The 15,454-nt window shown below is 41.9% G+C and overlaps 1 protein-coding gene across 2 annotated transcripts in view; it reads right to left on the bottom strand.

Annotated features, from left to right (window-relative positions):
- WDR81 (WD repeat domain 81) overlaps nt 1-15,454 on the bottom strand; it is a 50,772-nt gene that overhangs the window by 23,407 nt on the left and 11,911 nt on the right. For both annotated transcript variants that reach the window (XM_088454877.1, XM_088454873.1), the window contains exons 4-7: nt 14,475-14,650; nt 13,112-13,293; nt 6,865-7,030; nt 3,548-3,713 (exon numbers count right to left, since the gene is read on the bottom strand). In XM_088454877.1, the coding sequence (XP_088311003.1) occupies nt 3,548-3,713; nt 6,865-7,030; nt 13,112-13,293; nt 14,475-14,650 (690 nt within the window). The remainder of the gene's footprint in view (nt 1-3,547; nt 3,714-6,864; nt 7,031-13,111; nt 13,294-14,474; nt 14,651-15,454) is intronic.

Here is a 15,454-nt window from a genome sequence, read left to right as displayed (position 1 = left end):
CGCATGCACAGAATGCAACAGTCGGCCGTCTGCGTGCGTAATTGCACAGCTCTGAAACGTTGGCTATTTTTGACTATGTTTTATTAACATCACTGAGACCCCGAGTGCCATCTATACAGACTGGAATTTACATTAACACTGGGAAAGGCAGCAGGGCACGCTGTGGCTAATAGTGATAAGTGAGATAGATAATTATGTTCTGCCCAACACTGGGATAGTTCTAAGGTGCAATAAGAACCCTATACAAATCATCACACCACATAGTCCTTCCTCTCTTCAATACACCTGGGGGCCCATTTATTAAGGATCGCATTTTGCAATGCGATCAGGGCATGCAGTATCGCCCATGATCGTATTGCAAAATGCGATCATACCGGCCGAATGTATGACCCGGCACATGCACGGAGACTGGCTCCGAAAAGATCCCGTCCCTGCGATGTGGCCGGAGCGCATTCCGGGCTGCTGCGCATGCGCAGTCCCGCGGACTGCACATGAGCGGCGCCCATTGCCGGCGGAGGGATCTGGAAGATCCCTCCGCCGGCTCAAATGCGGTAAGTGCCCATAGGACACAACGGCTAACGCTATCTGCAGATGGCGTTAGCTGCTGGGGTCTAAAAAATAATATCAGTGAAAGGTTACACTCACAATATGCGATATTCAACTGTGATAAACTAGAAGAACGACAGCATCACATACTTTTCACATTATAGAAAACCTGTGTGGTTGTATGCAAAATTGACATGATATGGTCATCCCGGATTATCTATGGAGCATTGAAGGTATGTATAAGACCTGCTTATAGACGTCAAATCTGTCTTCTGAATTGGATTCTTAATGTATCCCATATAGGTTAAGATACTGACCAGCATGACCATTATCACGGAAAGTGCGCACACATACATACACACACATGGAGCAGTCGAATGGAAAGCGTACACACTGGGCTATACTAATGTATCTATTTAGACAATATCAGGTAAATAAACAGTGTGTGAATAGATTAGATGTGATATGAAGTGTCAGCACTCAATCCACAATTTGCTCATCAACAGGATATAGCACGGCCAATGTGGCAGAATATTATGGATCATAAGAGTGAGTTGAGAAATTTATTATAATTACTGAGCGGACCAGAGTAACTAACCTGAATATCATATTGTCATTCAGTGGTATATTTACTAAAGTGCGGGATGTTGCCTATAGCAACCAACCAGATTCTAGCTATTATCTTCTAGAAGGTGCTAGATAAATGAAAAGTAGAGTCTGATTGGTTGCAACAACTCCACTTCTAAAAACCTACACTTAGAAAATATACCCCCCTATTGTACAAAGTCGCCAACCATTTGGTTTTAATCAGTTTTCTTTTTCTTATCACCTTTTGGTGAAAGACATCTATCTTTTAATATTATATCTTTAGAAAAAATAAAATTAAACTGAAATAGGACTCTATACAGACGTGGTTAAACTTGGTAATCTTCCATGAAAATAAGAAGACCCTCTATTTTTCGCTGAAATAACTTGAATTTGACGAGACTAAGTGGCATCCATCATTGTTTATTCCATATTTTATATAAAATCAGACTTTGCATTTGATTTTTGATGCAACAGAGGATTTCAAACAAATGAAAATGTCAACCAACAAAAACAATGGGACCATTAACCTAATAATTTGTTGCACAACCTATAAAGAGGCAATAACTCCAATCAAGCGATTGCTGTAGCTCTCAATGAGACTTCTGCACCTGACAACAGGTAGTTTGGCCACTGGTCACTTTTCCTGAGCAAACTGCTCCAGCTGCCTCAGGTTTGATGGGTGCCGTCTCCAGACTGCATGTTTCAGCTCTTTCCATAGATGTTCTATAGAAAGCAGATAAGGGATCATAGAAAGCCACTTCAGAACAGTCCAATGTTTTGCTTTATCCATTACTGTGGGCTCTTAGCTGTGTGTTTTGGGTCATTAACCTGTTGGAGGACCCATGACTTGCGACGGACTCAGATCCTTCTGACACTAGGCAGTATGTTTCACTGCAGAATGCCTCGATATTTCATTGTGTCCTGTACAGATTTGAGGCACCTTGTGCCAGATGTAGCAAAGCAGCCCCAAAACATAACCAGGCCACATCCATCTATCACAGCAGGTACGGTGTTCTTTTATTTGAAAGTTTAATTTCATTTAAAAGCTGGGATACACATCGGAACGATGTGTATCCCAGCTGACCAGACATATCGGGCAGCCGTACACACTGCACGATCCGGTGCATGGCCGCGCAATATATCCTTCCATCCCGTATTCATCCGTATGCAATCGCCAACGTGGTCGGCCCATCTGATGTGCAGCACATCAGATGGGACAACCCCGCTGACGCACGTGAAAGCACGATTAAGCGCAAACACTATGCGATGTGAAAGATAGGTCGTTCCAATTTGCCTGAAAACAACATATGGTCCAATATATCGCCTTATGTGTACCCAGCCTTAGTCTGTGAACATAGAAGTGATGTGACTTGCCAAAGAGCTCCAATTTTGACTCCTCTGTCCAAAGGACATTCTCCCAGAAGCATTGCGGCTAGTCAATATGCATTCTGACAAATTCCAGTCTGGCTTTTTTGCATTGTTTTTTTCAAATTGGAGTCCTCCTGGGTTTTCTTCCATGAGGCGCGCTGTCACTCAAAAAGCATTGGATGGTGGAATCAGACACTGATGTACCATGACCTTGGAGTTCAGCTTGTATCTCTTTGGACCTTTCCCTTGGCTCTTTTTCTACCAATCTCACTATCCTTTTGTTTATGCTGGAGTAGATTTTCTTCTTGCGTCCGCATCCAGGTAGGTAGGCTACAGTCCCATGGACTTTACATTTCTTAATAATCTTTACAACTGTAGTCTGAGGAACATCAAGCTGCTTGGAGATGGTCTTACAGCCTTTACCTTTAACATGCTTGTCTATAATGTTCTTACTGATCTCCTCAGACAATTCTCTCCTTTGCTATCTCTGGTCCATGATCACAGTAGTGCACACAATGATACTAAACGGCAGAGTGACTACTTCTCTATAATTAGATAGGATGAATGACTGAGTAGAAGATTGCAGAGATGTCTGATACTAATTCAAGAAAGCAATTAGTTGAAAAATCACTACAATCCAATTATTCATTACCTTTTCTACGGGGAACCAACAAATCTGTCCAGGCCATTTTAGAAGATCTTTGGAGAATAAACAAAAATGTATCTTGTTTCACAGTTTCTCTACTTTATACTATGATATAGTAAAGGCATACAGGTATACATGAGACCATAGCATTTAATTTCATCACTTTTTAGGAGAAATGAAGCATTGTTTCAATTAGCTGCAAGGGTGCCAACAAATTTGTCCATGTCTTGCCTTACCAAGTTTACCCCCTTTCCCTCCTTTCTATTCACATTGTAGGTCTTTCTCTACATCAGCTCCTAAGTTTATGGTAATGAACTGTGTATCAGCCAAACCAAGCTAACTTGGATATAGTAATTTGGATTGGTGCACGTATTGCAGAGAGATATGATAGGTGCTTACCTATGAGACAAGAAAATGGGATGAATGTGGCATACGCCATTTCCGCATTGTACACCTTCTCCAGCTCCTCAATCAGAGCCAAGTCCACAAGTAGTGTTCTTCCGTCTGAACATCTGACACTCTGTACCGATGCCTCCATTGTATTCTGAGCCTCTGAAATCAGACCCTGTAAATGGGATAAGAGGAGGGAGATGACACAATGGCTCATACAGTAACGTGGCCTTGATACTTTCTAACTCTTTGCTTAGATTCCCTGCCTGCTAGATCTTCCCACGCATTAGTGTGCTCGATGAATAATGTCTGCCTGGAACTGTATTTGTGTGTTAGACAAAAGAACACTCTTGGGAAGAGAACGTTAATATCAGCTAGGAAAACATGCTGTTATCAGAGACTCCAGTATCTTCTGAATTAAGATTTTAAGTCTGAAAAGAAGACTTGTTTATCAGACCAATAAGAGTTGTGCTTATATTGAATGAATAGGTTTCAGCTGTATATGACTAAATGTCACCTTAAAGCCGCACTCCCACTTATTAAGGTGGTAGTGCATGGGGTCCCCCTCCTCACCTAGCCACAATCTCACCCAGTGTTGCCTACCTGAGGTTGTAAAAGAGCCTCTGAGACAAACAGCTGAATGCAGCACCCCCTGAAGCTCTGACCAAGGGAGAAAGCAGAGGGAACTATTTATTCTAGGTGATAGCGCAGCTCTATGGCCTCACACACAATCCGGTTACTAAACTTGCTTTGACTTCAACAGTCAATAAAAAAATTAAGTAAGCAAATGGACCAGAACACACACGTGCCAAAATACGTTTGCACTGTGGCGTGGTCAGCTGTAGCAATGGAGTTCTATGGGAATGTTGAATAAGTACTGTATACAGTACATTATTGGTGTTCCTTCTAGAGTGGCCAGGATGGCTCTCAGTCAGGGGCACTTTGCTGCACCCGAAAAGGGGCGTGGTCATTAGAAAAGGGTGTCCTTCAGACGCGCCCCCTTTTCACCACTGTAGGGGGCATGACCAGCTCTCACGGAGATGCCGGGCTGCCCCCAAGCTCGTCCGCAGTGTGAATAGATGCCGTGCGGTCTCTATTCACTCGCTGGGGGAGCCATGCAGCCGGAAAGAGATGACAACCGGAGAGAGCTGAGACATCCCTGCAGGCTGTCAGCGTGGCGATCCCAGCAGGGAGCTGGAAAAAGGGCAGGGCACATTTTCACTTTTAAAAAAGGGGCAGGGTGCGGGCCCCGCAAAGGAAGCCTAGCAGGAACGCTATACTATGCTACAGGAAAGCTTTTTGATGAGTTGATAAAACACACGTCTGTCCTTGCTTAAACAGTGTGCTAAAGTACAAGGTTTTATCCATTCTCAAATTAGCATTGTTTTGCAACGGGGGTCTTTAAAAGGTACGTTGTTATGTCGACAGCATTATATTGACTGACAATGCCAACACTGTTGTAATGTTATTTAATGCACTGTGACAGTGTTGGTATTATAACTTTAAACACTGCTTAAATATCATGTTTAAAGTTATAATGCAGACATGGTTAAAATGCTTGAAAGAACATTACAAACGTGTCAGCAACCACCAGCCGACAAGATATAGGTCTTTAAGAGCCATTATATAGAATTATAGAGATACTGTATTTTGTACTTAGCTGCCTGTGTGACTCTACTAGCGCTGAGCAACTTTTTAAAATATTTTACCCTTGAAAATGCGTCTTAGTCGCAGTGTGATGTGACTAAGACACACAGGAGACTGCACTGATTCATTTGCTATGTGACACTTGTATATCTGCGTACGACTGAGTCTGTATACGAAGCTCAACGGAACTGTGGCTCCTCCATCACAGCACTTCCTATACGATTCAGACTCAGTCACACACAGATATACAAGTGCCGCATATCAAATTAATCAGAGCAATCTCCTGGTGCGTCTTAATTGCATCACAATGAAGGCGCAGTTTTTTGACCTGGCGCATTGAGAGGTTGTGTTTGGCATGATTGCAGCAATAGTGCATGAGGACACATCTGTAGCAGTTTTCAAGTTGAACGTTGCTTTGTAGTCAAAATGACAGAAATGTAGACCCCTTAATGGCCAGTGTATTTTAGATTTGTATTTGAAAATAAAAAAAACCTGCGCCAATTTCATAGGGTAAGTTCTTTTTTAACCATTAGTTAACACAGATGCATGAAAAAAAAAAAAAAACAACTTTACACAAGCTTATAACAGAACAGAAAGGAACAACCATATCAGAACAGAAAAGAGCCATAAGTAGCCATTGAGGATTAACAATTTTAGATGGTGGTGGGTATAGACAGGGCAGCAAAGATTTGTAAACATCTTCCTAATTTGTAGAATAAATGAAAGGAGAAAAAAAAATCCTCACACTCACACAATGTATACAAAGATATATCTAGCTTGTATATTGGGAATCCAGATTGTGTACTTTACAGAAGCTAGTTATCAAAGATATTAGAAACATAGCCTTATAGTTTCATTTAAAAAAAACAGTTTTCAACAGAAGATAAGCAGGGACAGCACATGTGTGTGCAGAAGTCTTTATGGGGAGGTAAAATGTGGTCAGTAGTGGAAGCATACAGTTTAGTAGTTTGGCTGCTCTGTATCTATATATACATGAATTACACCCACAAAGTTTTATGGCAGTGACGCAGAAATTCAGGGCAACTTTTTTTTAGCAGAGGGACCTCCTCCAAATCTCTTCTGTTTTCAGATCACTATGCAAGATGTCAGCCATTACTATTACACGCAATCTCTTACTGCTGCTCTGCAGGGTACCCCTCTCTAATATGATCCGGGGGCGGTCACTGGTAATGTCACAATGACAGGTCTCTCTAACAACCTCAATGTTTGCATTCTTCTTCTGCACTTTGGGAATACTGTGTATTACTAATATCATGTCTATGCTTTCATTTGTTTCAGTGTTGTGTCTAGGAGTAGGTACAGAGCCGGGCAGTGACAGTCCTAATCTAGCTGGAGTATTATATTGACACCCACTGAGGCACAGGACTCAGATCTTCATCCTACGGTGCTTCTGGACCACCTCTAAAGTGAAGGACACAAATTGAAAAAGGAAAATAAGTTTCCATTTTGCGGCAAGTGGCTGGCATAATTCTTTAATGGTGTAATTGGCAGGAGATTGCACACAATGGCCTATAGCGTTTACCTAATGACGAATTAAAATAATAATCTGAGTGAGTGTACATGCTGACTGCAGTCCACAGGTTTCATGCACTGCCAAACAGATGATGGCAGTAAAGTAGCAAGCATTGAGGGGTACAATGGCAGGGATACCGACATACCTGCTGATGTACTTCATGCAATACCGTGAAGTTGCTGAAGAAGATTCTGAGAGCATCACCAAGATGCTGCTGGACCATTTCTCTCCCTATCCTGAGGCAGATAAGTGACAGGAGGCTGCTGCACTTTACACAGAGAGCTGTACGAGCTTGGGCACCATTTGGAAACCTGTTCAAGAAAAATAGTTTATATTAGAGAAGGGTAACCAGTATAAGATTGGCTTATGCAAATATGATGTCGACTTTCACACTTAGGGTCTGGCTCAGAGTCTCCCAAGACACGCAGAGGGCTCTAATGCTGCATAGGAGATCACAACGCCCATGGTACGGCATTTAAACGGCCAGACAGACCTGCATTATTCTAACTACCCCACGGTACCTCCCCCAAACGCTCAATACCTGTCACTCACTTTGCAAATGGATTCTCTGTGTGGGCGTAATTGCAAAACAACTGCTGCGCAGTGTGATTGACACGCATGTGCAATGGCTATCAGTCACTCAATCTGCATAAAAATCAGTATTGTGGCCATCTCTGAATCAAGCCCTTATTTTGCACATTTCTTATTTATATTGATTTATCATATTTGGCGTAATTTTTGATATATTTATTGTGCCATTTCATGATCCTGACTAATACTTACAGTATTTATCTGTCTTGTCAATTTTACTTCTCCTCATTACCTCCTTCTCCTCACTTGCCTGACACCACATTTATATCCCCCTGCCTTCTACACACCACCTCCCATTCCTGTCCTTGTCAGATCATTTATTCCCTCTGCTCCTCCCAAACCCACATGTAGGTCTGATCTCCAAATCAGTTTATCCCCCATTACCTTTATTCTTAGGGATCAATCCAATTAGCTGCAAAGGGATCTAGTTGCCGCTGCAACGGCGTTAAAACGGCGGCAACGGACCGGCACCTCGCACCTTTTGCGGCCCGCTCTGAGCCCGAAGTGGCGGAAGTTTGCTTGCAGCCCTGCGGGGCTGCAAACAAATTTCCGGAAATGCAGGCTGCCATAATGTGCGCCCATTGCCACGATGACTCGCGCCGGCGAAATCATCGCGACTAATAGGATCGACCCCTATGATCTTCTTCTACACCCGCCCACTTTCGGTCATCCTCTGTACCCTCCCACTTCCTACTACCTGACGCACCCACCACTTTCTATTCTATTTTTCCCTAAGGCAACCCCTCCCTTTAGCTCATACTGCATACCCATTTGAAGCCGTCACACTCCCTCAGTGTATCTCAGACACATACATATGACTAAGCATTTGTATTATCTGCATCATTTCTGCAAACACTCACAAAACTTCCTATTAATCCACTGTTATTTATTATTATATTTCACACAATATTTGCACAACTTACAGACTGCTATTTTCCACCATATTATGAATTCTCGCATCGCTAAGTAGACTACACCAGTAACAGTGTTACTTTTACCCACCGTCTCACCCCATCTATGAACCTTGGCTTGTGTACAACATTATCCCGAACGGGTTTGATCCAGACTGTTGGCATTTCCTACCCAACCAGGATGCGTTCGGCATTTCGGCATCCCGTTGGTTGGTATGCCAAACGCTTACATTACCAGCTCCGGAAACACGAAGGTAAGTAGCGGGGTTAGGGGAAGGGTTAGGTTTAGGATGCGGGGAGGTTAGGTTCAGGCACCAAAGAGGGAGGGTTAGGGTAGGGAGAGGGGGAGGGTTAGCATACCGACCAACAAGTGTTGGTAAGTTAACCCTGTCGGGATCCCGGCATCGGGATTCTGACTGCCGGGATCCCGACTGTCGGGATTGCATTGGGTGTTTCATACCCAACCCATCCCGATCATCTACATGTAGTAGCTGCAGGCAGTGCTCCACAGCTAAGGACAGCTAAGAGGGGACGAACGTGCCTGAAGAACTTGGGTGATGAGCTGGGAATGCAAGTGCAGCTTGGAGATCAACTAGGGTAGGGTAACAGTAGGTGAAGAAATGGGCAGCTATGGCTTAAAATAAACCAACCTAAGGTGATCTTAACCCGCTACTGGTGCTGGTCTTCGATACCGGCTTCTAAATTTTCCAACATTGTAATGGCATCCCCCATGAATCTCTTTATGTAGCATGGTCGTCATCCTTACCTCACACACTACTACTCTTCTACAGAGACAGTCTGCATCAAACTCCAAAAAACTGCTCGTCTATAGACCACATTGATTAGCCTACTCTTCCCCATCCTGTGTACCCTATGTTCTGGTTAATATTCATTGCTGTCCTTATCTTTGTCAAATCTCCACAAACCTATACCTTATGTATCACATCAACCTTGACAACTAGCTTCATATAAACATCAACGAAAGTGTACACAGTAGACAATGTCAGCTCTGTAAACTGCTGCCTCCTTACAACAATATATGCCATGTTACTATGTACTAACTGCATCACAAGTATTACAATATTTTTTACTGCAAGTACAATACAGTATTGTGTCTGAATGAAACCAGTGTTGACCCGAAGGATTAGTAGAAACAAAGGGTATGAAGCAAAAGCTCATTGTGGCTGAATACCCGCGGCTGATTAAAGCTGTTATTTTGTACAAATATTTATTCAAGTCTCAGACTTCCCTTCTGACAAATGATATAGATGAATAGGGTAATGAAATGCATACAGAGCCTTCTCTAAGTACTTCTAGGGGACAGTTCATCAGCCACAGATGGGAGGCCATCGCCAATCCAGCTGGGGCACAGTATGACTATAGTTCCCATGATTTATAGGGGTCTATGTACTAAGCCTTGGAAAGAGAGAAAGTTCCAACCAATCAGCCCCTACCTGTCAGCTTTGAAGTGCCAGTTGGGAGCTGATTGGTAGGTACTTTATCTCTTTCCAAGGCATCATCATCAGAGTGTAGTTCCGAAACAGTATGAAAGGTTACCCGTTCTATATATACTAGTGCCACTTTATTTCTTAACCACTTTAATGACGTGGTCGCATGGGATGCAAACGCAGCCAACTGTGCTTCAGCTTACAGTGCAAGTGAATAGGCGTCCGTGCTGATGCTGATTACCCCATATGTGGAGCTTCTGGCAATATTAGGACTACTGCCCCCACGATTTCCCCTGAAGCTCTGGATGACAGCACAGCCAATCATAAACGTTACACATACACCAGTAGGAAAGTTATTCACAAGTGTCACAAACTTTGGGAGCGCTGGTGCCATTCCTGTTTTGGTGTAAGAGGAGTTGACCGTGACAGTCATTGAAAGTTCTTGTTACCTTTTCCTTTTTATTCGAGTATATATGTATACCTGGATGACACGGTTATGTGCCTTCCTTTCGCTGAGTCCACCTGGCTGACACCTTGTTACTATTCACTGTTAGCATACATTTGTACTGTCTGGGGTTGATTCAATTAGGCGCGATCATCACACGTCCGAGTGTAAGTGCGGCTATATGCTGCACTTAAGGTAAGTCCGGAATCGCTGATTTTTGTTTGCAGCCCCATAGAAATGCGCACACAAAAAAAAAGCGATTCCAGGGTAAGAGCGGGCCGCGAGTGGGCAACTTCAACTGCTGTTGACAGCGTTTCTACGCCATTGCAGCAGCAACTTGCCTACCCCCCCCCCCCCCCACTCGCATGCGGGGGTGAGCCAATTGAATCAACCCCTAAATGTATTTCAACTTGACATCTTATGTATGGTTTTTTTCTGTTAGTGTCTCTCTTTTGTATTAAAAAAAACGTGTTTGGAAAAAAGTTATAATTATTACTTAAATCAAGAATAAAAAAAAAACAACAACAGCAGCAACCAGACATTTACTTCCATTGTCAAACTTACCATGCATTGATACTGAATGAGGCTTAAGCTTGGTACAAACTTTACGATCCATAGTACGATGTATCGTTTTGTTGCGGAACGATGTATAGGACGGATCATGCAGTGTGCACACCCATCCAGCAGATGTGACGATGCCATGAATGGCGCCTTGCTGCTACATACAGCATGTGATAGTATATCTCACCATCATACATCGGATTGTGCAGTGTGTACTGCGCGCACATGTATCATTGCATCACGTCGTTCCGTCCCTGGGTACACACGTCCTAAGTGTGTACCCAGCTTTAGTGACTTTTCTACATTGTAACAGGACGACTTTCTATATTTACATTTATTTGACTTCATGTAGTTATGGTATTTACTTCCACAATACCAGTAGTCTGCGGTTAGACAGTGACAAAAAAAGACAATGAGTCAATCTGCAGAGCAGGGAAGGAAATCCCCTTTTGCTTTTATCTGCTCTGCAAAACAATTTAACACTTAGCAAGGGTGGAAAGATATATTTGGTTGTACAAATGATCAGATTTGGTTTCCACAGGTAAATGTACAGTAGCCATTATCACTATGCTAAACTATGATGCTGCCTTGAAGTGTTACAGTAGTGAGACACCCGAGGCTCTAACTGTTGTGTAACGGAAACAAGTGGCAATCAGAGCATGCTGGAACGTTACACCGTTTGTTTTCTTCTGGTTCCACCCAAAAAATGTACCGATAGTACATTTCAAATTTGATGGGTGTAGCTATATCTGTTTTGTATAGATAACATTTTGCACAAATAAATGTATGCTACCATGAACATTGGGTGTCATTGTTTTGCTTAAAAAATATCATTGAGAAGGTCAAAATTGTAAATGTGTTCTATAAACTACAGTATATGCCAAATAGTCACCATTGCCATAATTTTGTCACTGGAGGAAATGTTCTCTTCCCTGCATCTGTTCTGCCTAAGGGCCATATTCAATTAGTGGCGGAAACTGCAAACAGGCGAAAAAGGAGAAAGAAAAACAGGAGAAAAGTTTTCTCCATCCCAGACCAGGAAAAAAAAAACATGCAAAATCCCTATTTTTGGCAAAAAATGTGGGGATTTCTTTCAGACCCCTTTGGACAACCCCCCTAATGATAAATTACGGAATAAAAATTGTAAGTTGCGTACTTTGGCGAAAAAACGACCGTGCAAATTTTGGGGAGAACAAAATAAATAAATTGTTGAAAATAATAGAAAGCGTTTTTTTTTTTTTCCCAGGAAATTACTGTTCCACGTAAATTGTTGGTATGTGAAAATGGGTGCAAGTATATTTTCTGCTGTGCTCGCGTGCAATGTTTAAAACACTTGACGCATCCATACCAACCCCCGAAAAATCAGACCCAATACGTTGAAAACTATTGTTTTTTTCAGTCAAAAATTTGCGCGACCGTTTTTTTGCCAAAGTACGAAACTTACAATTTTTTTTCCTGGTAATTTATCATTTGGGTGGGTCTGGGATGGAGAAAACTTTTCTCCAGTTTTTTTTCTCCATTTTCGTCTGTTAGCCGTTTTCGCCTGTTTGTTTGCTAAAACGTCCGTTTTCGCCAATGGTGAAAAAAACGTCCGTTTTCGCCGCTAATTGAATATGGCCCTAAATCTAAATTGCCTGACACTACATGTTGCAAAATAATCTGTAGCATTTTGCTTCCAAATAGCTGTTAGTATTGTTTATAGTTTAGCTGGAGCCAATGTTACTACATTTATTAAAAAACAAAATATACTAAACTAAAATCAGAAGGGGCATTTTCACAACATTTAAATGCACAAGAAAAGACTGGAGATAAATTTACTCAGATTAAGGTGCACATGTAATAAATATACACAGATTATAGGTATATAATTAGGTGGATTTATGATCACATAGTATAAAAGGTAGACAAATCCTATTGAATTTTGGAAGTAAATATTACTAAAGAGACATTGTAATTTTGCTGGACTGAGTGGACACATTGGAAGAGACCTGGTTATTCTGCAATTAAGCCAATCACTTTATGCATCACTGGGGCCTATTAGATGGTTTGGTAGACGACCATATACATAGGCCAATAGCAGTAATCTTCTCACTACATTTGCCAACTTGCCCTGTAATGATCCTATGGCTGTCAAGAGGATTATTATTAGCATTGAGCTAGTTACTAACCAATATTGCTTGCAGTATTGCAGTGTGTGAGGGCCACATTAAAGGAATTTTCCACCTAGATTACTTTAATTGACATTAGCTGAATTGTAAATACCTTCTTGCAACTTTTACTAAACACATTGTTTGCTCTAACTAGCTTGCTTCAAAAGGGGGCTAAGCCAGGCTGTTCTACGGTCATCCAGCTAACCTGGTATATGAGGATATTAAAAGTTACCAGAACGGCAATTCTCGTGAAGTGAAGCAACTAATACACAGATGCAAACATTACCCAACAGTGGTGGAGGTCAGGAAAGTCAGCACTGGTAGCAGAACGTCTTGGTTGATTTTGGGTAAGATGTCCATGAGGGTGGTGTCTGAAAGGTAAATGATGATCTTCTGAGTCAGGGTGACAGCGGCTAGGAGACCAGCTTCTTTGCGGCTGTTAAGTCTGCACCCACTGCTGGGGGCCACCTGAGTAGAAAAAAAAAAAATGGCAAAATAAATAATCTATGAAATGATAAATAAAATACTGGGGCTGGGGCCCCTCAGGATTGCTGCATATTTGCTACACATTGTAAAGTATCTGTACATTTGCATATATACAATAAAACAAACAATCGCCAGATAAAATTCAATATTAACATTTTTTAATAAATAACCATAAAAAAAAAGCACAGTAAATCATAGGGAAAGATGAACAAACAAGTATGGGAAATGGAAAAAATAGAATTTCATGTCAGGACTGATACACTGGCTAAACTGCAAGCAGGGAGGCAGGAATTCTGTACTTCCCGTTTCCTTGCTGGCTCCACACTCCTGCTAGTTCCTTGCAGCAGTTCTAGAAAAAGGGCTAAATATAACAAAAGTACTGTATTCAAGAGGAAAAGAAAGTCCTGCTACTAAAGGCCAGTTTCATGAAGCGACAGCACAAATGCCACTATTAATCTATGGTGATAAAGTGGTGGATATAAATATCCAGGAGAAAGGAAACGCAGTGTCTCACATTACAATTGTCATACACAGGCATTGCTTCTTTATTAACATGGCGCAGAGTCTATTTATTAATGGCCTTGGGAATCAGTAACTTACACAAGAAGTACATGTTCCTGTATTCACTTCAGTTTTATTTACCTACTTTATAGGTGTGCATGGCACAAGCAACCTCTCCTTGGCACAGAAACTACAGGTACTCTTTTAACATTAAGGTTAAATCTGATTTTACATAGAGGGCGCGAGTGAGCCGGCAGGTCCTGTGCAGCTCTTCTAGCGTCGGGCTACTTTTTTTTGCAGATGATGTGTCTACGTCGCAATGCGATGCGACAAAGACCCGGGTATATATTTGTGTATGGCCAGCTTTATGTAGAGGTACAATCACTTCCAAGCCTCTGTAATCACTGTGCCACTGACTTTTAGCCAATACTTTACAGGCCTGTATTGGGACATAAGAGGTCTTTGCTTCAGACCAATGGTTCTCAAATCAAGTCCTTAAGTAAACCCAACAGGTCAAGTTTTCGGTATTTCTGTCAGTGGAAACAGGTGGGATATTAAAATAGATGACCTCACATGTGCACGAAGAAATAAAGCATGACAGGTTGTAGGTACACAAGGTGTGGCGTTGAGAACCACTGGTTTAGACGATGAGCTTAACTTACCAAGTAGCTGATGTAAGGCAGGTACTGATAGGTTAGAAAAGGTTCTCCATACAGATGAGCCATATGCATCAGACAATCCAGCACCGGCTTGGACACCTGATCCCCACATACAGGCCTCTTGACATTCAGTGGGCTATTCTCCTCCACTGTAGTCAGAAACTGATGTCTCTGGTGCCCTGGGTAAAATAACAAACAAGATGGATTTATTACATTTTCCTTTGTAATATAGAGGTGTATTTGATACCATAATCTTCTTACACCAGACAGACCTATAACCAATCCCTGCAGGTGTTAATTACACTATGTAACAAATTATTTCTTCGTTTGTCCTTTTGTTTGAAGTGTTATTTCCTAATTGCCTATGCCCCAAGAGAGTAGAAAATGCTAATTTCTCCTCACAAACTATGCTTTTGTGACCTGGGGGTCTATTCACTAGGACTTGGAGAGAGATACAATGGAGAAAGATAAGTCCCAGCCAATCAGCTCCTGTAATTTTTCAAACACAGCCTGTAACATGACAGTTAGGAGCTGATTGGCTGGGGCTCTTCCTCCATTTATCTCTATCCAAGGCTTAAGGTGCATACACACGGTCAGATATGTCAGATGAACGATTGAACGATTTTTGCCTGTATTAAAATGAATGGAATCATCCAAATCTGACTACAAAACACATCAGATGTCAGATATCGTTATCTGACAAGTGGGAACGCGCATCGTTCATCGACAAACATGTCAGATTTTCCTTCAGATATGAACTATTTTTAAAATCGTTACTGTACAGATCTGAAGGACAATCTGACCGTGTGTATGCACCATTAGTGAATAGACCCCCTCGTCAGAGATATTTTGAAATGTTCTTATTTTCCAGGACATTTCTGATACTTCAGTGCGGTTGCAACATAGGAGATGCAGAGCAGTCCAACTCGGCCAGAAAGGAGCCCAGTAACACTGACTGTACCTCCAAACGCTGCTTCAAATTG

This window comes from Taudactylus pleione, unplaced genomic scaffold (genome assembly GCF_031769625.1).
Source record: "Taudactylus pleione unplaced genomic scaffold, aTauple2 ptg000040l, whole genome shotgun sequence".
Lineage (NCBI taxonomy): Eukaryota > Metazoa > Chordata > Amphibia > Anura > Myobatrachidae > Taudactylus > Taudactylus pleione.
This window is presented reverse-complemented; position numbering and strand designations above follow the sequence as displayed.